This window comes from Accipiter gentilis, chromosome 23 (assembly GCF_929443795.1).
Source record: "Accipiter gentilis chromosome 23, bAccGen1.1, whole genome shotgun sequence".
Taxonomy (NCBI): Eukaryota; Metazoa; Chordata; class Aves; order Accipitriformes; family Accipitridae; genus Astur; species Astur gentilis.
Window position 1 is genome coordinate 8,867,882 of NC_064902.1, and position 27,057 is coordinate 8,894,938.

At 36.5% G+C, this 27,057-nt stretch overlaps 1 protein-coding gene across 13 annotated transcripts in view; it reads left to right on the forward strand.

Moving 5' to 3' along the window:
* Window positions 1-27,057, forward strand: part of CACNA1D (calcium voltage-gated channel subunit alpha1 D) — a 238,737-nt gene that overhangs the window by 149,176 nt on the left and 62,504 nt on the right. For 10 of the 13 annotated variants that reach the window (XM_049826575.1, XM_049826566.1, XM_049826573.1 and 7 more), the window contains exons 10-26: window positions 1,875-1,962; window positions 2,682-2,708; window positions 8,966-9,126; window positions 9,709-9,934; window positions 10,079-10,286; window positions 11,346-11,466; window positions 12,532-12,646; window positions 13,346-13,415; window positions 14,041-14,110; window positions 14,902-15,046; window positions 16,867-16,996; window positions 19,842-19,901; window positions 24,392-24,498; window positions 25,612-25,699; window positions 26,184-26,291; window positions 26,460-26,512; window positions 26,773-26,919. In XM_049826575.1, the coding sequence (XP_049682532.1) occupies window positions 1,875-1,962; window positions 2,682-2,708; window positions 8,966-9,126; window positions 9,709-9,934; window positions 10,079-10,286; window positions 11,346-11,466; window positions 12,532-12,646; window positions 13,346-13,415; window positions 14,041-14,110; window positions 14,902-15,046; window positions 16,867-16,996; window positions 19,842-19,901; window positions 24,392-24,498; window positions 25,612-25,699; window positions 26,184-26,291; window positions 26,460-26,512; window positions 26,773-26,919 (1,924 nt within the window). Of the gene's footprint in view, window positions 1-1,874; window positions 1,963-2,681; window positions 2,709-8,965; window positions 9,127-9,708; window positions 9,935-10,078; window positions 10,287-11,345; window positions 11,467-12,531; window positions 12,647-13,345; window positions 13,416-14,040; window positions 14,111-14,901; window positions 15,047-16,866; window positions 16,997-19,841; window positions 19,902-19,981; window positions 20,042-24,391; window positions 24,499-25,611; window positions 25,700-26,183; window positions 26,292-26,459; window positions 26,513-26,772; window positions 26,920-27,057 lie in introns of all 13 variants that reach the window. The other 3 variants (XM_049826577.1, XM_049826568.1, XM_049826570.1) reach the window with 3 other exon arrangements.

The following is a 27,057-nucleotide window of genomic DNA, read 5'->3' on the forward strand; positions in this document are numbered from 1 at the left end:
AAATTTTAAAACTTGAATTTTTGGATATCATCAAAGATTGTTTGCTTTACTTTTGAATGAAATTCCTCTTGAACTCTGAGACTGTAAGCTGTGAAGTTCACACAAGACTAGCAATATTCATTTTTTTAAACTGATTTATAAAAGAGAAGCGTGATATTAGAACTGAGGCACTTGCAGGTGCTAACCAGGGATTTTACATATATAAAGCGATTACAGTAGTATTTTAAAAGAATCATCAAAATAGAAGAACCTTGTGAAAGAAGGTTTTGCTGTGCTTACTGCCTGAAGTGCCTTGTTTATTCAAACACCTGCATGGACATTTTTGATCTTTGTTATGCCAACCCTGTGTTTAACATTTCATGTAATGGTGACTTACATTTATGGGGACAGATTCTCAGATGTTGCAAATAGTAGCTGAGTATCTAGCCTGCATAGACCTGTCAGTCTTTCAACTTGGATGGAATTGATGGGTGTGGAAACCAAACTACCATTTACCACTTCCATGTATCTCTATGTCAGTGTGGAGGCAATATAGAGGCTGTGCAGAGAAACTGTTACTAACAGTTCTCATTTTGTACCTGATCTTTAAGAAAATCAGAAAATTCCGGGCCCGATTCTTGAGTCTCACTTAAATTAAGACGTGTAATTAAGCCTGCTTTAAACCTCCTTTAGGCTACCAAAATAGTGAGACATCCCTAACAGAAATAGGCATTGCAGCCGTTCTGCCTTCAGTAGTCTCAGTCCACAGGCATTGGCTTAAAACCTCTCCAACAAAACAAACCAACCAAACAAAAACCCAAACAAGCAAACCATCAAAACAGGAGAAGGTACACCCAGGAACACCTTTAAGATACTCTGTTTTTCTTTTGTTCTTGCTGTTCTACGGTAATTTCACTGCATCTACCACCTCTCTTACTTTTTCCTAATTTATATGGTATTTCTACTGTATAAACCAACAACATTCATTTTATACTTTTCTTGTTCCTGAGGTTTTCCTTTCATGCTTGCTTTACAGACATGGAAGTAGTGTTCTCCCCTAAGAAGTACTGAGAGCTTCAGCTGTTCATCATTTCCTAACACCTTTTGACATATGTTGTCCTCCCTCTGTTTCAGTTGATTTGAAGATGAATGGTGATCACCAATCTGCAAATGAGTTTTGTCTAAAAAACCACTAGCTACAATTGCTAACTATTCAGTAATGATCTGCTGTATGTACAGTAATTTGCTCTATAACAAATGTAATAATCCCCCTTTTATTAGTAGTAATTCTCATACTTTGTAGTACCCATTCTGCCATTCCCAGTGCTCCTTCCTCTCTGCTCATATAGTATTTGAAGACTTAATTACTTTCTAGCATCTTACCTTGGTAATTCATAATGGAAATAAAAGCATGGAGTGGTCATTATGATCAGAGTGTCATAGTTTCTATTTTCAAAAGACCTTTGATGACATTTCTTGGAATTAGCGAGCGTGTTAACAACACAAACTGATAAGCACCTCCAAAGTGTTAGCAGAACACTTCTTAAAATGAAAGGTCACAAAATCTAGCTCAGGGTTATTTCTTTACTAGGGGCAGCATGCTCTTTGTTACAAAACGCCTCTATGTTGTATTCTGTAGTGCATTTTCAACAGTTATGTTGAATTATTGGAAAGAAACAAAAAAACCTACAATACACTCTGGAATTCTGTGTGCTTTCTTTTCTTATAAGAGGAGGACTGATGAAGTGTCTATCTTCATCTGCTATTCCTCAGATCTTCCAAGCTCTCATTAGACCTGCAAAAAGTGGAGGCATTCCTGCAATAGAACAAGAGATGACATTCTGTGTAATGCCTTGTCTGGCTATCAATCTAAAGCAGTTTCTGTCTCCTAACAGCAAGCATGCCCACCAGTGAAACTGAATCAGTGAACACAGAGAATGTGAGTGGAGAAGGAGAGAACTCAGCATGCTGTGGGAGTTTATGGTGAGTACATGGACTGTTTTCAAGTACCCACCCTCATAATCTCAAAATTTAAAAGAATCATTCTTTCCCCATTGTTTATTTAGCCCAAACTGCTTTCAAGTAGTCGAGGTTTGTATGACACTTGGGGTTTTTTTTGGCTTTCAGCAGTTTAATATTAGACCAGTTACTACAGCATTAAAGCACTCCTAAAATTCTCAAGTTAAGAAGATATAAAACAATGCAACTAAACCTCCAGTGGAGTCATGTTTTCCTGAAAGCTTTTATAAAATCTAATTGCTGTCCAAAATAATAAGAAAAGAACGGAATTCCCCTAAGACATGTAAAAAGAAATGTTTTCTGTTAAATTGTGCATAATCTGGAGAATATGTATTTTTTAGGCAATAACTGACTGTATGGGAGTATTTCTATATCCCATGGTGTTCACTATTTATTTGCTGAGATTTTCATGGCTTCCAAGCAGCTTCTACATAAGCAGTTTATTTACTTAGTTTTAAAGGAGATTTCCTTTCTTGCACTTAGAAAATTTGTAAAGCTTTAGGAATGGTTTCGGAAAATAAATAACAGACAATAGAATTTCAGCATTCATGATGCATTTTGCTAAAAGCTTGTTTTTATGTACATGTGATTCTGATGTATTGATTTGCAAAATTCTAAAGACACCAAAGTTGTGTTAATTATTGTTTCCACATTATAAAATATGTGTTTTCCTTTTCTTCTAGTCAAACCATCTCAAAATCCAAGTTCAGGTGAGTATTTTCCTCTGTCTTCATCACTTTTTTCCTTGTGACTAATTACATATCATGATTATCTCATTTAATTATTCTTTATTTACTGTACTTTAAATTTTACTGTGTGAAAATTCTTCCTAACAGTTACTGGTGAATACAAAAGTAAAGTATCCATGAACACTTTTGGAAATCAGACTCACTGATTTGCTTTGCTGATATTTGTGGCTCTCTCTTCACTTACTAGGAGCATTTGGGTATACAAGCTTCTATTTTCAAGTATGATTGCTTTGTTATAAGCAAAATTAAGAATTAATAGTCCTGATGCTGTAGACCCTGGATGTGCCAGTACAAAACCAATAGGTTTCTTTATTCTGATTTTATTTTCCAGTTTATAGGACATATATTTAGTAATTAGAAAGGATAATTGCAAACACAGAAGAGATATGCTGTTTTAAAAGGTTAGGTTATTCTGTGAAGGAACAACAACAAAAAAAATGATGTGATTTAAGGTAAGTAATCAAGTGGTAGACTTAGTGAATTATGAAGGGCAAAGACACTCCTACAGTTGCAGACAACCCAAAGAATAAATATTTTTCACAGAAAATTTTCAGTGAAATAAAAAGGACAATCAAGAAGATTTGGCAACATCTGGCATCAGCAGTTTTGGCAACATCTGGAATAATTCCAATTTTTTAACCCTAGTAAAACCGATTTCAGTGTTGGATGTATAGCAAGTAATTCATTGGTAACAGCAGTGTATTCTCCTTGCAGCAATGAAGAGGAATAGCAAATCCAGGTTTATTCTACTAGCCTTACTAGCTCTAATGACCTACCAGCGCTGACCAGTTGCAAGCAGTTGGAATGGACTTGTGTTCCTACTGAATAGTCTTTCTTTTTTGAAGAAGAGCTCCCAGGCAACAGTTAACTGGTGCTTTTCTACACTGAGAGTTTTTTCATGTGACGCTATGATCAAGCTTTATTTTGTCATCCCTATCAGCCAGCAAACTGGTGCCTCACTCTGCTGAAGACTGTGGCCAGTGGAGATCTGGCCATTTAGGATGGTAGTGAATATACAACTCAACTTATTTTAAGTTTCATCATTAGTTATAAAAGCTGTATCATTTCTCGTATGCCTTCTGCTACAGAAACTGGCCTTAACTACACCAGCTGAATGGACCAGTTATGTCCATGTAGACCTTTGAGCTTAACCCTTCATGAGAATTATGAGAGATGAGACTCCTTTTAGCTTAATAAAGAGAAGTGATTCAGTGTGCTAATGGTCTGTAATTTCTTTTGCCGTTGCTTCCCATTACCATAACAGTAGAACAAATGGAACAATTTGTTTAGTATTTCATTAGCTGAGAATTCCAAACAAGCATGATTACTTTGAATCATGAGATTGTCTCCCATCAACCTTATAGCATACTATTTATTGCTATGAAGCCTACTCATGCTGGTTTTAAAGGATGAAACTTGAATATGAAGTGGTCACATGAAACTTCAAATACCAGGCAGTGCAATAGACTGCTATTATACTACATTCTCCAAGTTTGGTCTATTTGCACAGTGGGAAATCATAGAAGCATCACAGAGAAAGGAAAGTAATGCCTATGTTCTGAACCATGCCTATTATTCATATTTTAAGGAAAAAGAGAACTCCAAAAGCTCTGTTAAATGAAAGCTGCTACGTCATCTTTGAGAAAGGAAAATTTCTGCCCAAACCTGATGTTTTTAATAGCCCAAGCAGTGAGTAAGAAGCAGTCAGTGCTGTCCATCTCTACAATCAATGTTCATAACCAACACATCAATTTGAAAGAAAACTTATTTCCAAGCCAGAAAGTCACCGAAATATCTCCAGATGTCTAAATTCTGCCACTGCCCTAAAGGTCTTTTGCATGAGCTCTTTGATCAGAATCTGTTCTTGTGCCATGAAAAAACACAAGTCACACAGAAGTTCGTTCATACATGTATTGCTGCATCTGTTCACAGAAGTTGTGGCAATCGGCAATGGGATGTTGGTGTCTCATTCGAAAGTGCTGCAGGGGTCTGCAGCTGCTTGAGGTCTTCAATCATACATAAACTTTTAAAGCTGAATTTGGTAATGGGAATTCCCCCTTCAACTTTCATGTCTTTACTTGTAGCACTGGAGAACTATCTATCCCTTTTAACTTAATGAATTCATGTGAGGAATAGTTTTGAGGCAACAGAGCTCTAAATTATAGTTGTGCCATTGTCTTTCGAACAGATGTGGCTTGCACCGTGTCCCAGATCCCTAAAACCAGCTGACAACATCTGTTATCAGAGAGAGAAAGCACTTTGAAGAGCTGCTGGCTTTGCAGTGCCACTAAGAACAGGGTGTATCTGCTCTTCTATCTCTATAAGAATCTGCAGACTCATGGTTCTCATCCCATTGCTTCTGGATACCTGACATCTCATATTTGCAAAATGTATTTTTCTGATATGTCAGAAGAATGTAACTTTGGTGTTATTCATTGGAATCACTAGTTTCTGAAAAGCTCTGTTTACCTAAAACACAGAAACTCTCAGTTCTGCAGCAAAGCCCTAGATTTTGTGTTCAGCTGTCAGGGACGTCCTAGCACATTCGAAGCCAAATGCTAAATCTTGATCTAGTTCTCACTCTTCTGGCCTGATCCCCACTCCAAGTTTGGGAATGTTATTCTGCAATGGCAGTACACTATGTTTCAGGGCAAAGTAAATCAGGACATAGCTTATCAAGGATATTGGTTTGACCGTAAATGTCTTTGCCTTTGGTTCAAAATAGAAAATGCTTTTTATTGCAAGCTAGCCTACCTGCTGTACCACAAGTGAAATAGAAGTTAATCCTTGGAAATATGTTTCTGTACCGTCAGATGGGTACTTGGTCAAGAGAATTATGTCCTAGCAAGATATAGCAATTATCTGCCAGTTTATTAAGTGAAGGTGTATATTAACCACATATTATGCTAGGATATATATGGGTAAATATGTTCTGTGCTGGTTATTTGTAATCTTCCAGGTGGAATTTGAAATGTTTTGATACTAGAACAACTATTTTTTTCTTTCTCCTCACCTGGAAGCGACAGAGCTATGATTAGAAGAAGGTGGGGATTTACTAGTTGAAGAGATTTGTACACACTGTCCTCTGAAGATCCCTCTTTTTAAGAATTTGCTTCCTCACTTGTCAGTGTGATTATATAATCACGTTAACCTTCAAGTCATGCTAAAAAGCTGGTACTATGCCGTGAATCCTGTAACTACAAAAATGAGGAATGGAAAAATAATCTCAAAGGCTTCTATTTTTTCATAATGAGTGAGTGCTCTGGTGCAATCCTTCTGTCCCATATTTTATAAGTAAGAGTAGTGAAGTCTAGGGTGTCTGCACAGACACTAGCACCCACAATTACAGAAGAATTCATCTTGGGCATTAATAATTACTTCTCTGTGACCTTAGTGGTGAAAATATGAGGCACGCCAGTTTTGCAGATACAGGGATTATGCATGTGGTTTTAAACAGAAAGTCCAGTTTAGAAAAATATCATGTTATAATGAAAGGCTGCTGATACAATATAGTCTAAAAATGAATGTTCCTACCTTTGTCATAGGTCTAGTAAACAAACTAAACTTCATAGATTCTGCATGACTGGCTGACAGAGTTCAGTCAGACTCAATGCAAGGCTGGATTTCCCATGTTTAGGTACAAATTTAAGACCAGGGCCTAAAGGACCAACTAAACATGAATACCTGAGTGAATGAAAGTGAAATTGGAACACATTTGTATGAATAATGATTTGCTCGTAAATAGTTATGAAGAAAAAAAAAAAGATAAATTACTTAATGAGAACAAAAGCAGTGAATAATTTGGTTTGTTGTAACAAACTGTGTTAACTGTAAGTGTCCTCTGTGATTTTAATATTTATTCAACTGCTATATTTTGTGAAAAATGCTTGATAATTTAATGAAAACAATATTATATCATTGCAAATTTATGAAAATGGAATTTCTTTTCAAAATAAAAGGGTACATTTCATTCTTCCAGGAAAAAATTATGCTATTCCATTAAAACTAGGAGGGGCGGGTACTGAAATATAGAAGATTGTTGAGTGAAAACAGCATAATTTGTTTTCCTATTTTATATAGCCACAGGTTTTCCTGGCACAACAGGCCATCTACTTCAGTCTGCTACTTACTGTTTATTTCTTTACTTGTACCAATCTAATGAAGGTAGAAAATTACTCTTATGCTCCGTTTTGAATTTTTGCTTTATTTCTGTAGGCTTTTTACACATGCTTATGTTATTCATATACTTCTACATGTAAATGCCATTGCATACCCTTTGGCAGCATTTTCTTATGTGCACTACTTAGCTACACTGTTTTGTCACTAATTCCACAGACCTTTTGGGAAAAGAAAAAGCTCCATTGGCTTCAGAGAGCTATGACTTATATACTTTGAGACTGCTTTTGGCTCCTATGAGTCGAGATACCCAAACAATATTTATTCCTGTCTCATTGACTTCAATGATGCGATCTTCTGTAAGTGTAAAAAAAATGCTGTTTTACCTACTCAGGGAGTGAGCCATCCTGATGACGGCCACAGACATAGTGCTGTTTGGCAGGGGACTAGCAAGATAAGAATGTTCTTGAATACTGTGTTGATTTAGGTCAGGGCAGGATATTTTTCCTTTAAATGGTTAGAATACTGTAAAGGCTTGAAACATCTTTGTACTGATATCCGAAACCACTATTAATTTCCATTGCTACAAGTACAAATTGAAGGTGCATAAGGAAAATTCAGTTAATGCTTGAATCCAGTGCCAACCTCAGTTATTTTTATGGTGTTATTGCATATTTGTTCTATTTTTTGAGATAGATTTGAAGCATTTCTGATTTTATACTTACTAAATACAATACCTGCTAATCCAGATAGTAAAAGTATTGAGGAATTCACCTAGTTATTTGTAACAATTTTCAAAAGCCATGGTTTCTTGTTTGGATACTGCCAAAAGGGCTGCAGTGCCCTTCCCCTATCTCAGCCACTCATTCTTCCTGCCCTTTCTGTGATGTGGCAATGCAATGAATTGGATCAGACAACTGGCCAGCCAAAATCAAACCAGAAAAAAAGAAATTGGTTTCCACCACTCATTTCTTGGGTCTGGCTCACTTTATTAGGGCTAGTTTTGGCAAAAGGGAAAGGAGAGGGCAGAATAAGGAGAGCAGACCACCCCTTTCCATCACACCAGATTTGTGCTAGACTGGCTTGATAGGGAAACTATAGAGGAATAATCTTATACATGCACAGTCTTCTCAGTTCTTTGCTATTTTAAGACTAGGTCAAGCTTCCCTTGGAGTCTGTGCCTGCTCTGTCCCTTGAATTTTGGATGAAGCAGTTGTTGGTTCCTAAAATTTATTATCTGAGTCCACAGCTGTAGTTCTGGGTGTGTGAATTTTATATGCCTTCCTTTTAGGTAATATCAAGTGCTTCCTAATCCTTCTCTTCCTGTGACCCAGCAATATATTTTTCTTCCTGTTTCACAAATGGAAATGCCACCCAGGGAAACTAATTGGTTTACGAAAGTTCCCAGAAGTGAAGCAGAGAAATTAAATCTAGTTTTATGAGTCCAAACCTAAGCTGATACCCTCACTTGTGAATCCAGCTCGTATCTAGATAGGGCCTGTTTGCTTGTCCTTGATTGTCACTCTTATTCATTTCACAAACATTTGCCCACTGACACAGTTTCAAGGCACATCAGTAGAAATCTCTAGGAGTTGCTGACTGAGTTTTCTAACATTATAGGCTAGATTACTAAAAGTTGACCACAACATTCTTGCCTTGTTTAATCCTGCCAGAATTGTGCCTGTGGTTTAACTCAAAGCCTACGTTTTCAGACTAACTGTAATTTGAATTCTAAGTTGCTTCATTGGCTTTTTTTTACTGCTATTAAGTTTATAGGGCCTGGGAAGACAGATGTATCTTGTTACTCAATTAAATGTTAAATGCACCTTAATCTAATTATGTCACAGACAATTAGAGTCTCCAAAAGTTGTGGTTTACATTTGAAAATCTATAATGAAATCTATGGAGTAACAAATTAGAACTCCCTAATCTGCAACTGGTAATAATTTACACAGCTTCCTGAAGTATTGTGCACATATTTATGAAAATACACCTGCTCACATATACATACTCGCACTGTGTTTCCTACACAGAAGAAACCCTCCTTAAGTCTGTATGTGTTTTCTGTATAATAATAAATTTGTTTTTATTTGAACTTTCAGTCGACGCTGGCGTCGCTGGAATCGATTTAATCGAAGAAAATGTAGAGCTGCAGTAAAATCTGTCACATTTTATTGGCTTGTAATTGTCTTGGTCTTTCTGAACACATTAACTATCTCATCGGAGCATTATAATCAACCTGACTGGCTGACCCAGATCCAAGGTACAATCAAAAATTATTTGTCCTGTTTTTGAATATGGATACTTCCACTCTTGTACTTTTGTACTTTGCCATTTTGTTGTTGTTTGCTGTCCTGAAGAATATTCAGCTCAGCCAAAGGGAGATGCAAGAAATAACTGAATGTATTTGATTTCTACGACTGTAACACAGCTTAATGGCATACCAGCAAAAAAATGACAATACTAAATTGTAAATACCTGTACTTTTATTGTTAAACCATGCTTGAAAGATGAGGAAGGAAATGATAACTGGCACAGCAGAACATGCTGTGGGCTGTGTTGCTTAAGTTACAGTGTGGACTCAAGCTGTGAGTTGAGCAGCCATGAACTGCACAGTGGACTGGAAATATGAATAGTTTATAGGTGGCAGGAAGCTTTAACATCCTTGTGTAACTTTCACCACTTTAGGCATCAAAAACATTCCCACATAAAACCCCAGTACTTCCTTCTTAAGCAAAAGGCTGCAAACTCGTATAGAAAGTATAGTACTATTATGTTAAAATAAAAATGAATTCTAAGAGACAATTCAGGAATGTCTTTTTTTGTTTTATATATTTTGTTCCAGATATCGCAAATAAGGTTCTTCTGGCTTTGTTCACCTGTGAAATGTTAGTAAAGATGTACAGCTTGGGCCTACAGGCTTATTTTGTTTCTCTTTTTAACCGCTTTGATTGCTTCGTTGTTTGTGGTGGCATTGTTGAAACCATTTTGGTGGAGTTGGAAATTATGTCACCCCTTGGAATTTCAGTGTTTCGCTGTGTTCGTCTCCTGCGTATTTTTAAAGTAACAAGGTAAGATTAACTAATACTGCTAACTTTAGGGATACCTGAAGGGTGATCAGCAATTCTTTAGTAATACTTCATCATGCTCTGCTCTTTTACTGTTTTGTTTGGGGGTTTTTTGGTGTGTGTTAACACACGCATTTTAATTTATAGGCACTGGGCATCCCTGAGCAACTTGGTAGCATCCTTGTTAAACTCAATGAAGTCCATTGCTTCACTGTTGCTTCTGCTTTTCCTCTTCATCATAATCTTCTCGTTGCTTGGAATGCAGCTGTTTGGAGGCAAATTTAATTTTGATGAAACTCAAACAAAACGGAGCACCTTCGATAATTTTCCACAAGCTCTTTTAACTGTATTCCAGGTAACTTTCTTTCATCCTGTATGAAACATTTTACCTTTGATGATCAACAAAGCTGTTTAAGTGATCATGTTGCCTGAAAATAAAATCATGAATACTATTTATTTAGTTAACTTTAAGTAGCATTCTGCTCATTAAATTCAGTACTCTGGTAACTCTGCACCATTTGTACCATTTGTGTCATGTCTTATTTGATCTATCTATGCAACATAGCTGTCATATTACTTCACAAAATTAAGCCTCCTTTGTCCATCAACTACATGACTAGAAAAAGAGGTGGAATGTTATTTTTATTTTAATCAAATTGTTTTCTTTAACTTCATTAGCTATATATAAATGTTCAGCTATTGCCAAGCAGGAAGAAATGAGAAGCATTGTAAGAGAGCATTTGCATATGGGTCATATTACTTACTATAATATAAAAATAAGTATGAATTTCTTTAAAGAGACACCGTCAGGTTTATTAAAATTTTAAATCAACTTGTCTGTTACTTGTGAAAAGATAGGGCATACTTACAGTTCACTTCTCACTATTTTACTATCCTTTTTTTATTTTTTCCCAATTTGGATATTGGAATTAGGCTAATTGGTTTCATCTTTCTAGCCAATTTTACATTCAGCTTTGCACATTACCACAATGTTGGTTTCAGACATCGTAGGTGAGTGTTTAAAGCTGACCCTGCAAGATTCAACTCTGTGTCAACTTCCTATCTCTTCAGTAGAAATTTCATATGGTGGCTGCCCAGAGCAAGCAAAAAAATCTTACCATGTAATTTTAATAGGAAATATTAAAGGAAATATTAAGGAAATATTAAATGAGAAGTTTCCTTAAGAGGAAAAGTGTCCACATTTGACCTGACATTGCCCCTTTAAAAAATTAAAGCTGCCAAGCTTTCAGGAGATGCTTATTTAAATGGAAATTTTAAAACAATGCATAAAAAGATTATGGTATTGCTTTGCGCATACAGAAGGTTAGCCTTATTGTGTATTGTGGTCAGAGGAAACCTATTTCTTTATTGCTCTTTTTGATGTTGAGTTACTAATAATATATCTGCTTCTTAGATTCTAACAGGTGAAGACTGGAATGCTGTTATGTATGATGGCATAATGGCATATGGTGGCCCGTCATCGTCAGGCATGATAGTCTGTATATATTTCATTATCCTCTTCATCTGTGGCAACTGTATCCTTTGCACTCACTGGAAACATCTCCAAATGGTGCTGTGTGCCAGGGACATATGCAAAATTTCTCTGAGGGAGTAAATTGCAATGGACATGCAAGCACTTTCTGTATGTGCTAAGTCCTTTATATAGACTTTTCTTTGTACACCTGTTCCCTAATGAATGAGACTCTAGTGATCTCCCAAGTCCATCTCCAGCCACCACAATGGCAGAAACCAGAGAATTTTTGATTTCTTCCTTCAGTGGGAAAACAGCCTCATTCTACCTGCTTGTCCCTATTTGACATCTCTCCCTCTGAAAATGCATGGACGTAGTCTGATCTTGATGGCAATAATTTCCTGTTCATGCTTTTGACGCTTCATATAGCCCTGTTAGTTCTGACACACACTGACAGTGGAGCCAGCAATCTGCTGTATAGTGCAGGGACCAAATGAGAGAAATCTGCACAGAGAAATGTTGAGTCAGTTAGGCTTAAGTCTGCTGAAGCATTCCCCTTCCCTGCCTTCAGTGTGGTGGAAATACTTCCTTGGCCCCATGTAGCAACAGAAACTAGTGTCATTCTCAGAAGTACTTAAAAGGTCAGGACGTGATAAAAGGGCAAAAACATTCTGTTTTCTGTACTATATGGTACTTGTATCAGTATTTGTATTTAACTAATGTGGACTGAAGTATGGAATTTGATATAGATTGTTGTAGATGCAGGAGATAGTACGTTATAAAAATGAATTTTTCAAAATGCCTGAACAGTCTTCACTTTTAATAGACAATGTTTCTTATTTGAAACTTGCTCAGGCTAGCACAAAGTTGAATTTCATTTATTTAAAAAATACGTCAAGTATTCTGCTATTTTAAAATCAGTGACCCAGATGGATCTCTGCTAATTTTATACCCAGTATTAATCTGGTCCATTAAATGACTGTTATTTGCACTATGCTCCAGCATCACAAATCTCTACACTGTAGGTTGGGAACATGCATTTGATATCTCTCATGTTGTCAGTGTTTATGCTGATAATAAACCAAACAAGTATAGTAAGGCATAACATCCTTAAAATGATTTGAAATAGATATCTTGCTAAATGTCTTCTTGGCCATTGCTGTGGATAACTTGGCAGACGCTGAAAGTCTAAATACAGCTCAGAAAGAAGAAGCTGAAGAAAAGGAAAGGAAAAAGAATGCGAGGTAAAATAGCATGGCCATGTTGAGTAAGTAGGAGAGGGAAGGAGAAGGTACTGAATTCTTTCGTAAGGATTTTTTTTATATAAATATCTTTACCATCTTCAAAATGTATTGAACTCAGGAAAAAAATGAAACAGTTTACCTAGACATTAAAATAAGACCCAATAAGTATGATTTGAGATAAAAGTTGGGTAGCAATTGGGAAAATGAGGTGAATTAAGGACATAATGATAAGCCAGCTAATATTTAAACATTGCAACGGTAGGATTTATTGTGCAATTAGAACAAGAATGTATCTGTTGTCACCAGTGCACAACTCGCTGTGGAATCAGTTCTCTAAGCCTTATATAGACAAGAAGAAAACCTTCCTTTGAAGTCAGTGCAGGCCTATTGAAGTCAATGCAAGTTGTTTGTAGGAGTCCAAAGGCATGGTTTATTCCTCTAGAAAGGAGTAATGATCATGCATTGAATTTTTGAGGGATTATCTTCTGGAAATATATTCAAAATTATAATCTTTTAAATGGATCACTGCATTCAAATGAAATGGATGTTATTGCTCTGACACCTGCAGCTGTGCAAATCATTTTAAATACTTTACTATACGGTTTTAGGTATGCTCTCTTTACTTTTCATAGAATGGGTATAGTTCACTTAAAATCTTCTGTCTTTACATGATGTAATTGTTACTATATTGTTTTGTAGAAAAGAGAGTCTGGAAAATAAAAAAAGTGAGAAGCCAGAAGGTGACCAAAAGAAGCCCAAGGATAGTAAGGTGTTTATTCTAAAAATTGTGTCTTTTCTAAGAAGCAGTTTTAATCATTTTGCTACAGAGTACTTTTCAAGACTACTGTGCATTGTACAATTTCTTTTATGAACCAATCATCCCTACACTTTTTTCCAGGCAAAGGAAACTTAGTTCTGATGCTTTGCATCCTCACAGAATCTCTTAATCTAGAAAGTCCTTTTGGTTTCAGGATATCCTGGGAAGGGAAGCTCTTAGAGCATGAAATAGTTAATGTTAGAGAAAACATGTTGTTTTAGGATCCCTGTAGGTATTTTGCCTGATAAATCCAATGGAAGAGATTAGTGAATGATAAACTTAGTAGAATGTTTAAACATTCTTGATAATTTTTACCAAAGCCTGTTGGTTATATTCTCATGGTGATCTACACAGCCAGAAGACTGGATGGTATAGAAAAATCATCTTTTAAAAATACCTATTAAACTGTCAGGTCTCCTCTGTTCTCAGCATTAACCTGTTTCAGAAAACTCAAAATAAGCATAGGGATCACTTCCCTGACATCAGAGGCTTATTTGGTTTGCTTTCTGTTGAACTTTATACTCCAAGCTGTTTTTAAATTAATTTTTCTTCTTGTGCATCCCTTTCATTGCTGTAGGTGACAATTACTGAATATGGAGAAGGAGAAGATGAGGATAAAGATCCCTATCCACCCTGTGACGTACCAGGTATGTGAATACCAGCCAGAAGACAAAGACATTTAAGTTTGTTTGCTAAAGTATCCTAAACTTGCTCTTGCTGAACACTGAATCAATTCCTTTGAAGTCAGTGAAGTTGTGCTCTGTTATCAGTGGGTAAATGGGCCTGTAAGCTGCTAAGTATTATCTTTTCCTGCAGCTTCCTAGACAGTACAAACAACATATGAGAGTTAATACTGTGAGCCTGAAGACTGCTGTGGTAGTGTTTGTGAGAGGAAATTCAAAACTTTTCTGAAACGTTTGGCAAAAAAGGACATTCTAGGGCTGATGATGTTTGGCCAATTTTGTTTTAGCTTCTCCCAGTCCAGTGAATGTATTCATCTAAAAATCAGTTCTGTCTAATTGTCTGGATGCCTATTACAGAAATCTGCCCTACCCTTTGATCACTATGTGCTCAACCAGTGCACAGAGCTCAGCACCCCTACAACCCAGCTCAGGCATGGACTGATGGTCAGGGGCTGAGCTTAAGTGGGGCTCCAGAGCCCATGTGCAGGACTTGTGAGTGGAGTCCCCAGATGAGGCTGGTCAGGGCCAGTAAAGCCAGTTGTGCACTCAGGGCACATATATGCACATTAACATGTATATAAGCTCATGACAACTATAGGGATGTTCATATATTGATTCATAGATTTTTAAAGCCATGCCATGAATATATATTACCCATGACCCATATATGTTTTAATACAAGCCATGCTTTTATATTGTTATGAACAAAACCTCAGTGTTTTTTATTTTATACTAAAAAAGTGTTTAATTTAAAGTAGGTGAAGATGAAGAAGATGAGGAGGATGAACCAGAGGTACCAGCAGGCCCACGTCCCCGTAGAATATCGGAACTAAATATGAAGGAGAAGATAACACCGATCCCTGAAGGGAGTGCCTTCTTCATTTTCAGCAGCACCAATCCGTAAATATAATTTTGAAAAATATTGTTTCAGTCCATCAAGGTTTAGCAGTGAAGGAACAGGCCTCCTTCCAGTGTGGTTAGGAACAGAACTCCAGTAGCTTCTACAGGAGGGAGATTGGCTTCTCTCCTAAAATTTTCTGAATGACTTGGTAAATGAAAATAAATTGATAAATATATTAATTTGCTTGCCACTGTTGAAGATAAGAGCATCTTGTACATTTAGTCTGTCAAGTCTGCACATGTCTGAAAAGTACCCTTTAATGTATGTTAGCTATTTAATATGTTAGTCACTGGATATATAAACTGTGACTTAAGATCTGAGCATCTTCTAGATGAGATGGGATTCCTAGTAACCCCAGTAACCTCTGTGGAGCAATACAGGTGAGGAAGGAGAAGAGAAAATGAGAGAGAGAAAAAGAGAAAAGAAGGAGAAAGGATGTATATATTTCTCTTGGGGTAACAGCATTTTCCCAGATCCAAGCAAACACTGAAGATAAAGACAAATTATTTCAAAAACCAAGAACAATAATAGTTGGATTTTGGGGGGAATTGGAATCTTCCACTGCTCAGTCTCACTCCAGAGCATTTGAAATTCAACACTGATGAAGAAAGCAAGCTTCAGTAGTCAGTTAAAGTCATTACTGATTGTTGGATGGAAGTGAACGAGTGAACTAAATTCAGTTCCCACAGGCTGAACATAGCTGTTACATTTATATATAGCAATTTCATGAGCAGTCTTAGGAGGGAGCTTAAGAGTTATTTGGCACGGGAGAATGCTGTCTTCTCAGTGGTAGAGGTCATCGCAATTAAGTTTAGAAGATGGTGTGATGATCAAGATATAATGTTTTTGACTTGTATCTTATTCATTGCATGGGTTGTCTAATGCTCTTCAGTATTTCCAAACTGAAAAGAGAGCTATTTAAACTAGTAATTTTAAGAACACGTATGCTGAATGCAAAAGCATTAGACTCGTTGAACATGTCAAATTGCTTTTGGCCTCAACCAGTGCTACATATTCTCAGGCCAAAATGGCCATCTCACTTAACTGACACACACTATACTTAAAACATCTATTTAATAACAGGAGAACAAATTTTCCCCAGGAACCTTCTGATTCTTCAGCAGAATTTAGACAACTTCAGTGTTAGTCAGTTGCAAACCTGATCCTGCCTTTTTGCTAATTTAATCCTGAACCTACTCTACCAAGGTGCTCAATAGCATTTGTAATAACCTTGGGCTCAGTGACTCTAAGCATATATACAGTTCCACTTCATGTTATGTGGCTGAAACTTAGCAGCTCTGTAATCTTTAACATCTACTTGTCCTGTAATTCCATAAGAAAATCATCACAGGAGATTCCGATTTGGGTTGAATCTCTAAGTAGCAAAATGAGAACTGCAGCCTAAGCCACACCTCACCAGATAAGTATTTTTGACAGCTTTAATAAGAATCAAATCAAACCGGGGCTCTGAAATGACTTACTATCTGGTGTTGGTCCTTTTGACATTTGGCCTCTGTATATGCATATTGGTACAATCACCAGAACTTGTAGTGGCATTCATAACCCATTGAAAACCAATAGGAGCTTGGAAATCCTCTCTCAGATTCCTTCGGTAAATGCACCTTCACTACAGGTGGATTGGATTTTGAATTTACATTTTTAGAAATCAGAGCAATAGCTTCAGCATTTGCACTGCTTTTAGCTGCTGATGGTTGCTCTGTTCTGTCACTGTTGGCAGAGTAATAGAAAACGTGTTGTATATTAGCCATCTGCTGAATTCTATTTGCACACATATTATATTTTTGTGTCTCTTCTTCAGAATTCGAGTGGGATGCCACAGACTCATCAATCACCACATCTTTACCAATCTCATCCTTGTCTTCATCATGCTGAGCAGTGTTTCCCTGGCAGCAGAAGATCCAATTCGCAGCCATTCTTTTCGAAATAATGTAAGCCCTTCATTTTTATGTCTGAAGATAAATATATCCTCACAGGGTAACAATCCTTTGGGACTGGTGCCTAGTTTTTAATTTTCAAATTAAGAAACTTTCCTTTTCCTTTTTTCAAGTCATACGTTCATATTTTTTTTCTTTAAAAAACATACATCTTTGAAGACAAGTAACTTCATTGATGGAACATCATAGGTATTAGAACCTTTTATCATGTACATAATGTTTTTCCTTTGTTAGCTATAAATATATCAGAATAAAATATACTCAAGCTGGGCATAATCTTTACAATTTTCATGTTTTTTTGTAATTTGCAGCTGGTGTACCTGATATGCATTTCCTGAATCACTCTTAGGGCCTCTCTGTGTTTGACACTGATTTAAAAATGCCAGTTAAAATTATCACTGTTTATAACATGTTGGGAATAGACTCTAACCTGTCCTCTTTTCTCCTTCATTGACTCTTATTATATGGTCTTGGGGAACTGAGAGTATCACTCTGTTAGTGAGTGTATGGATTTGTAAGGATATTACTTCTTCTTTCAAAGAAGCTAGTGTGGCCACACTGAGTTTGAGTACCACCACATCAGATATGAAGATCCTTGGATTCCTGATTGGCCATATCAGAAGCTAAATAAGTTTCACTTTTTTCTAAACTCACACATAAGAGAAGGATCAGAGCGTGCCCAGCTCTTGCCTTGATTTGGAGTCAAATGCCTTTTCAGCCTATATACAACCCCCCCAAATTTGGAAGTGTTTCTGCATCCTTTTTTAGATATACTTGTGGAAACAAAATATTTATAAGAATATTAATTTCAGAAATTTCTCTATTATTCAATAAAAGTGTAGTTTATGTGGTGAGTATAAATCTGTGTTCTAAAACAAATTCCTGAATCCCCCATTTAAAGTTCTTAATATAGTAGAAGACTAGCCTGTTACTCAAATGTACAGTTATTGGACAGAGAAACAAATCCACTCTTCTGACCACTAATGTTTGTCTTGTTACACTTGTATTAGTGTTGAAGCAAGCCTCATGTTATTGTGAGTTGTGCATGCTTTAGATTAGGTATGAAATAGCTGAGATGATGCAACTTGGTAATAGTCTGTGGAGAGTTTTGGGATATTTTGACAGAACTTCTAGGCCTCTCCTGTCTTAGATATAAATTGATCTGTAGAGATTGCCATGGAGCTAGAGAAACTCTTCTACCTCTTGTAAGAAAGATGGGCTTACTAGGTCAGTAGAGGTTGTGTATCCTTGTAGTTCTTGTTAGTGTAGATGCAGCCTCTGAAAGTCCTCATTTGGCTGTTGACATTCTCTGAACATTTTTTCAGTAACATTAGTAAAAACCAATAAGCTAAAACTTTCTTCAAAGGTAAAAAGAGGTCAAAGCACAAAGACACTCTTCATGTACTATTCAGTAGAGCTGTGTGCTTCCTGTATCTATAAAACTGGACAAGTGCAATCTTATGAACAAATCATACTAATGGGTAAGAAAAAGAGAGCTGGTGGGCAGTACAGAAATTGTTATTGTATAAATGGCTTGAAGGGCTGATAATTGTTTTTGTAACTGGAGGAGTACTAGGAAAATGTAACTGGAGAGTGGTGGTAACTGAACGGATTATTCCTACTTGGGACACAGGTAAAACGTGTGAGTGATTTCAAGAAGGCATTGCCCTCTTGTAAGTATTCACAAATGCACCAGACCTGCAGATTTTTCTTGTTACTACCTTGAATGATCATGTTCCTTCAACAGCCACCTTGGCAAGGTAATGAAAGTTTACGAACTGGAATGCCTTTAAATATTTTCTTTTAACTCTAGAATGAATTCCTTACTTATTAATCTCTGTTAAATGGCTTTAATATTTGCCAATTTTTTCAGCCACAGCAAGGGACAGAAGGATGTGATCTTCAGCTGAACGTGGGGCAAAAATTATTTCCTTTTTATGATCTAATAAGAATACTTTTTTTGTGTGTTGTCTCTTTATTTTATTTCTTCTTCCCATTTTATTAGTTGCTGAACCACAGGAAACTTTTCTGTGCACAACTGTTTGCCAGTTGGATAGGTGAATACTAAACTAAACTAGTACCCTACTGCAATGCATGTTTATTGCTAAATTAGGTGCTAGTGATATGGCCACCTTGAAAGGGTGAAATCTCGGTTGTACTGAAATATATGGCAGTGTTCCTGTCGACAGCAGCGAGGTCAATATCACTTCCACAGTCTTTTTAAAAGTTTGCATATCACTATGCAACTGTTGTGGATTCTTTTAAATTTCCTACAAATAAATCACTGCTGTATCTTCCAAGTTCAAGAAAAAAGAGTTGTAGTGCTGATTTTAAGTAATTTAGTTATTCATAAATTTGCTTTGTGATACTCTAGCCCAGTCTACGCAGGAAGAATATAATGTGGCAGAATGTAGAATGGTGTGCAATCTAGAAGCATCCATTGAAGTTTTATTTTTTGATGCAATACTTTGGTTAAAAAAAACAAACCCAAATGTTATTAATAATAAGTATTTATTCTTTGTGCAAGATTCTGTATCTCTGCTCAAGGCTGAAGAAAGTACCTGTGAAAGCTGACAGAGGAAAGTCTGAATTAAAAGAAAATGTTGCTTATTGTGTCCTGTTAACTCTTTAGGGGTGAAATCTAATATCTAAGCAGAGTGGCATCTGATAAATTTTTAAGTAAATAAAAATGCTTGTACAATAGCTGGAATTTTAAATGACTTTGTCTAAATTCCCCATCTACCTTAGATTAATTCAGCTGTTGTTGTGCATGTGGTCTAAACTGTAAAAATTTATTAATAGATGGATTTCTTACTGTGGCACATATTATACCTTGCAGATACTTGGTTACTTTGACTATGCTTTCACAGCCATCTTTACTGTTGAAATCCTGTTAAAGGTAATGCATTGTTAATTGATCCTTGTTAGCTCAAAAGCAGCTTTAGCAATAATGTTTGTAACTTTTTGTTTACCTTCCAGATCCTAGGGTATGCAGATTATGTCTTCACTAGTATGTTTACATTTGAGATCATTTTGAAGGTAACAGGTTTTTAAAGGAAGTTTGTTTAAAAGGATTTTCCTTGTGTGTCACCTGCCAAGAAAAGGCACTTGAAGTGTTCTTCGCCTTTTCTCTAAGCGATCAAAGCTAAACTTTTTTTAAACCAGAGGATTTTTTTATTTGACAGTTCCTCATAGTTTTGATTGGTTATTTTTTACCATTGGGTGCATGAAGAAGCTGATTTTTTTATCATTACATCAATTTAATAATTCATTTTTTACCCTTTTTAAACTTACAGTTGTCAGAAAAGGGAAAAATAATTCACTGCGCATGAGCTTTTCCTTCTCCTTGCTCTGGCATTTCCAAAAGAGATAATCAGTCTTTTAAGGAGGGAGCATGTAATTTCTCATTTCTTTTGCTGAACTATATTCACAGAGCTAAAATAGTAGATAACTATTTTCTTGCAACAGGACTTGCAAGATATCTTGCATTTATCTATCTATATACTAAGATACTTTGCATTTATCTTGGGCATACATTTAAATACACAGAAAGGCATAAATATGCTTGCTTAAATGTATTACCCATGCATGAGTCAAAAATTGGCATTTTTAATGTATAGTTTGTGTACTGATTATTAAGAATATCCATTGGGGTTACTAAGATTTTAGATGTATGAGGCTTACTCTGGCAAAGAAGCCCTATAACTGAGGATTAGGTTCACATGTAAGAAAATGCTGAACAAATAAATCAAAATTTTTGATGGGAATTTGTAAAATATTTTTTAAGAGATTTGCACGATTCCTAGAAGTTTCATGCTGTGCATATTCACCATGATTTTTTGGTTGAGTAACCCTGATCTATACACTTAAAAATTTCTGGTACACTAAGAATCTGTACATAAACTTTGCATTTCCAGTTGAGAATTAAGCGTAACAAAATCTCTTCTCCCAGCTTTTGCTCATATTGCTGTGCATACTCTTCACAATGCAATTTGATTAATACTAATTGATGCAATATTTGGGCTGTTTACAAGATAAGCTGTACTGTTAAGTAGTAGATTATTTTCATGCTTGCGAATATTCTTCCAGACTTATGTTTATCCCCTTATTTCTCATTTTCAGCAGTGAGGAGCTTGCTATAGAATTGATTAATCTTGTAACATTTGTAGCACTCTAAAATAAATATCCAGTTTTTTTCACTGCTAGAGAAAGGCCAAACTAAAGGAAGGAAAAAAGCATTGGAAAGAACTGTAGCATTAGATCAAACTAATTCCCAACTCTGAATTTGAGGAGCCATACAAAGTATGTTACCACCATTTCTGTGGCAGAAAAGAGTCAGTAAACTTCCACATGCTCTGAGCAGCAGTTTGCATAGCTCCTGCAGTTCCAATTGTGTTTCTGTAGGAGACAGAGGAATTATAAAGCATGGCATAAAGAGACATAACTGGTTGTGTTAAGAAAAGCAACATTCCTACTAACTGCAAAAGATTCTGACAGTGAGCGAGTCAAGAGTTATCCAAGGGAAACAGGAAGCTCTAGAGCTTGGGCTCTTGAAATCTGGCATTGTAAAATATTACTAAGAAACAAGGAGCCCCATCACAGCCAAAATGTTGGTGCTCCTGACTCCACTTTCTCCAGGAAGCTCTGCCCTGAAGTGCACTCACCTGTATTTATAAAGGAAAATAAATTATACCATAAAAAGTGTAACGGACAACCAGAACATGATGCACGTACTTATACAGTGCCTGCTTTACTAACATGTCTCAGACACTGGCTTTGCTTGCTTATGGCTGGAGTCCTCCACGTCTTCCATGCTGGGTTTTGCGCTGTGCTTTCCACAGTATCTAAGTCTTACAGAAGTTCTGCAAGGAGTAAATTCAAGACTAGACCTGCAGTAACAACAGTATTCCTTAATTTCCAGGCAGAAAGTACATGAAACTGAAATTGAGATAACGAGAGGCAATATTACCAGCTGCAGCAAAGAAGCTCGTAAATGTCCAAAAACCAAGCATATAAAACAGAATAACTCTCAGCGTGCAGAGAGTCTTCCTGTGCTTTATCCTATTGACTGCTCTCCAGATATGAGGATTTCCACATTGTATGGTGTCGAATATATGAATGTGGATATGAATAACAGAAAAGCTGCAACATCAGTTTAAAGCATTTAAGAATTCTTTTATGTAATCCCTACATGGCATTGAAATCCAGCTTACCATCCTGTTTGCAGTACTTTGGAAATGTGAAAACGTCAGAGCAAAAGTCAGGTTAGGGCCTTGTGCTTTTGAACTTGCCCCAGCTGTGCTAATCCCACACCATTTAAACCAGTCCCCACTGGTGTGGAATTAGAGGCAGGAGGAAAGGAGTGGCATTGATGGTGTCGCAGGCGCTCAGCTCAGCGAGTGTCCTGCAGCATCTGCTCCACTGGAGGCTGTGTGACAGCACTCACCACCTCAAATCCGCTCTAGGCTTTGATTTGGTCCTGATCTGTGCAAAGGATAGAATGATTTACTATAGAGAGTTTTAGTCAAATGCTTCCACTGGGATCTGTAGTGATTGAAGTACGAGTCTCCATATGAAGGTGGGGAGACATGTACTTCACCTGTATTTTTAGGTCAATATAGCTTTACTTTTGTGGGAGCCTTTACATGAAACTTTGTGTGCTGCTAACTGATAACATACTATAATGTAAATGAGTATTTGTAGATAGATGCAAGTTTGATACTCAGGGTTATTTTAGCGTTCAACTCCCACTGACTTTAATGAGTTTAGCCATACTCTGTACAGCTGTAAGTGAAAAGAGCTAGGACTTTATTGGAGATTTTATAATATAACTATATTATATCTCTCGTGTCATAGCATAGGTTAAAACTTTAGGAGTTTTATTCTTCTAGTTTTGAGGACCATTTAGTATTTTGATCACAACAAAAGAAAGTTTAACATAAGAATAAGGAGAGAAGGGCTTCCAAGAAAAATGCGTCTTTTGTAGTTTGCATTCCTTTGCAGATATATAGCTTTCACTGGTGCTGATGGTTTTTCATGCAAAAGGCCTGCAAGTGAGTAGTGACACAGTAGACAGAGGTGCCCATTGATGGTAGCTCTGTTCTACATTGTGGAACAGTCTTGAAAGATGTAATAGTCTGGTGCAAGAAGAAAGGAAATGAAATCTTTCCACTCCACCTTGAGGAACAGAACAGAATAGAAAGTAATGGGTTTAAAATGCACAGTCAATATCAGATGTTCTCTGGCTGGCATTGAGTTTTCTTACCTGTGGAAAACAATGAGTATTTGAGAGCACTCAGGTCTCTCTAAGAGGAACTTAAGGCTGAAGAAATTAGATCCATGTGCCTGAACTGACTAGGTATTTTTTCGAAGGTATCGTTATTTTAATTTCAAGTTTCTGGTTTCAGTGTTTCAGTCTTAATCCATAACTGTGGAAAAACCAGTGCAAAATTCTACTCAAGTACAGATTCTGTGCTTCTAATGGCTTAACTTAATTCCTGTGTGCATTTTTTAACTGGTACTTACTCACAGTTATGGTAAGGGTTTAATTAATAGATTTAAGAGCCAAATTCAGCTTTGTGATACCTGAGAACATCTGCCCAGATTCTGTCTGCAGCCATAATTAATAGAACCTCTATCACTGGCTCCTAATGAAACCTGCGAATGATATGTACAGATTCCTTCACAAGATACCCTTGTGTGCTTCTTTCATCTTAATCTAGGCACCGAAAGCAAAAAATGAAGAGAAAGTCCAATAGGGAGAGAAATATTTGATATTCCCCACGGACCAGCAAAGCTTGGGGACCCTTGTCCACACGTAATATGAAACAATCTGTGGGTTGTTCCAGGTTATTCCAAGATACCCACTCATAATCTTAACATGTCTCCTGTGAGCCAAAGGCAAATAGCTGTGTAATACTGCCTTATGACAGCCTTGTGCTGGTTCTATACCAGGTTTGACTCTCAGGTTTTTGCAATGTGTTTTCAGCTCCTTCAATTCTCAAGATAGTACGATTGATTAGGAGTCAGTATCTGGACCTTACAGTTTATTAAGCATGGGAAATTTTACGGTTCTTATAGTCACTTTTCTAACAAAGGCCAAATCAATTCAGTGTAATCACCTCAGCCTAATCAGTTCTTACACAAAATATAACATTTGTTGACATCAGAAACAATTGACATGTTTGCTGGTGTTGCTTGAGCAGAATTTTTATGATTTAAATGAAAGATTTAATGTACATAGTGGGATTGGTTTCTATCTCAATCGCTTTTAGAAAGTGAGATGATATTGTATGCATTCACACTCTAGGCAAGTGTCTTGTAAACAGCCTAAATGTGAATTTGAATAAATTGAAATATAGACTAAACATGTAACAATTCTATTTTTAGATGACAGCTTTTGGAGCATTCCTTCATAAAGGGTCCTTCTGCAGGAATTATTTTAATTTGCTGGATTTGCTGGTTGTGGGTGTTTCTCTGGTATCATTTGGTATTCAGTAAGTACTATACTTATAATGTGAATGATTTGGTTTTGCTTTGGGGTTTTATACTGAAATCAGTGTTTCAGCTCCTTTTCTTCCCCCACTGTGTGTGCGTGTGCAATATCAGTATTCAGGGTTGGGACTGGCAAGAGATTGTGCTTTATATAAAGAGTGTTGTAGCTCATTACTAATATGGATTGTAACCAAATTACTACTTCTCCCTATTACCAAGAGAACAAGGAAGAGCACCATGACTCTGAATACTTGCTATACAGCAAGAAATTCCTGGAGCTTCAGGAGGTTTATAAACCCTCTTTTATGCTATTGCCACATCTACAGTGTAGTTGTACGAGCTTGCTCTTTCAGCGTTGACCTACTGGGTCATGTTACAGTATTTGAAGGGGAGGGAAGTTGTACCTTAATCAGGACTAGTAGTAGTGAAGAGATTTTCTTGCTTTGTTTGGATCAGGCTAAACATAACAAGAGTCTGGAGGTGCTTCTTGATTCGCTGAGCAGTTGTGCCTCATTTAAAATCACCTGTGAAAACCCGTAGTGACTTAGAAAACAGCAAGGGCTGGGTGTCAGGCGACTGCTTCCCACATTGTATTCTGCTTCTACTAGAATACCTATTACACAAGCTTTCAGTTTCACAATATGTTCTTTAAAAGGCTATCTGCTATTATTTCCTCAAAATGCAGCCCTAGCTACTTAAAGAGAATGTGAGTCATTTGAGGTCTTTTTATCTCCAGCTGGTTGTAAATTAAGGTATTCATTGATTTACAGGACTTTCACAGTGCCTTTGAAAGAGCTTGTCAACACTGAAAAGTATTTTGGGGACTATTTTGCTCCTGACCAAACTTAGCTGCATTACAGTCTCAGACAAGCTTCTGAGTTGTTAATTCCCAAGTTGCTCCAGAAATCAAAATAACTCTTATTGTATATATGAGATTGATACTATTTTCTAATATTAATAAAGGATCAATAATGAAATACTTAAAAAAAATCTTGTATATATATCTTGAGACTTTTTTGAAATTTCATGTATAAGGAAGTTGCAAGAACATTGTTATTTTTAGTAATAAAATCCGTTACCTTAAAAGTAACAGAATAACTTTTTTTCCCCCCTAGATCAAGTGCTATCTCAGTTGTGAAGATCCTCAGAGTTTTAAGAGTCTTGAGGCCTCTAAGGGCAATAAACAGAGCAAAAGGACTTAAGGTGTTTATTTTTATTTTTTAAGTTATATTTCTGTTGGCCTGATTCTTTCATCCTGCCTCAGGTTAAAAATTCTTGCACAAGAAAAAATGCCTAGAAACGTTCACAGGGCAAGGACATAAATCATACATACTAGGCCAGGTTCTGCCCACAGTTATAGTAGTTTGTATGTAGAAGAACACCAATGCCACGGAGAGCAGATTTTGACCGTAATAATTACTGTGAACCAATATGTCAGAGCAATATTTTAATTGTTTTTTCCATAGTGCTTATGTAATTTTTAGTCAGTTGATGTTGATGGGTCTATGTCAACAGACTTACAAATTTAGAAAGCAAGTTTAATTATGGTAGTAGGTATAATACTGACAACACAAAAATAGTAATTTTAAAAAACAATCTGAGTATGATAAAATAGACTTTTACAGTATGTATTCTGTGATAGTAAGTGACAAGTGTATTAAAATATATTTATTTTCTTTCTTTCCAGCATGTTGTTCAATGTGTCTTTGTGGCTATTAGAACTATTGGTAATATCATGATTGTTACAACTCTTCTGCAGTTCATGTTTGCTTGTATTGGAGTGCAGCTGTTCAAGGTAGGCAGACACTCAAAATTTACACTGCATCAAGAAAAGCAAAGCTGAGTTGAGTTCTTGGTGGCTTGCTGCTGGAACTGGGTTGATCCCGTTCTGAACCAATCATCGTATAAATGTGTTTATTTTGCATATTCTGCATTTTGTCATTGCTTTTTGTTTTATATATAGGGAAAATTCTACAGGTGCACTGATGAGGCAAAACAGAATCCAGAGGAATGCCGGTGAGAACATTTTTGATCTAAGAATGTGACACATTATATTCTGAATAATTTAAACTGTAGCAGATATGGCAGGCATGTGTCAGGGCATTTAGATTTGTGTAAATTGGAGTTACTGTCTTAAATCCACCAGAAAACACAGGTTAGCAAGGAAATAAAACAAGCTTAGGGAGGGAGTGAAATAAACTGTTTTGAATAGAGCATTGAGTAACTCTGAGGCTAATTTAATATTTCACTACTGATAGTTTGTTTCTTTCCCACAGAGGGATATACATCGTTTATAAAGATGGAGATGTTGATAATCCAATGGTCAAAGAGAGGGTCTGGCAAAATAGTGATTTCAACTTTGATAATGTTCTCTCTGCTATGATGGCCCTGTTTACAGTATCCACTTTTGAAGGCTGGCCAGCGTGAGTGAATTCTCCATGTTTTCACAGCATTGTTAAGACAGTTACTTTTTCCAGAACAGTTCTCTATCATTTACCAGGCATTTTTGGGCAACAAAGCAGTCTTAAGTGACAGTTTAAAAACTTACTGATGGAGGAATG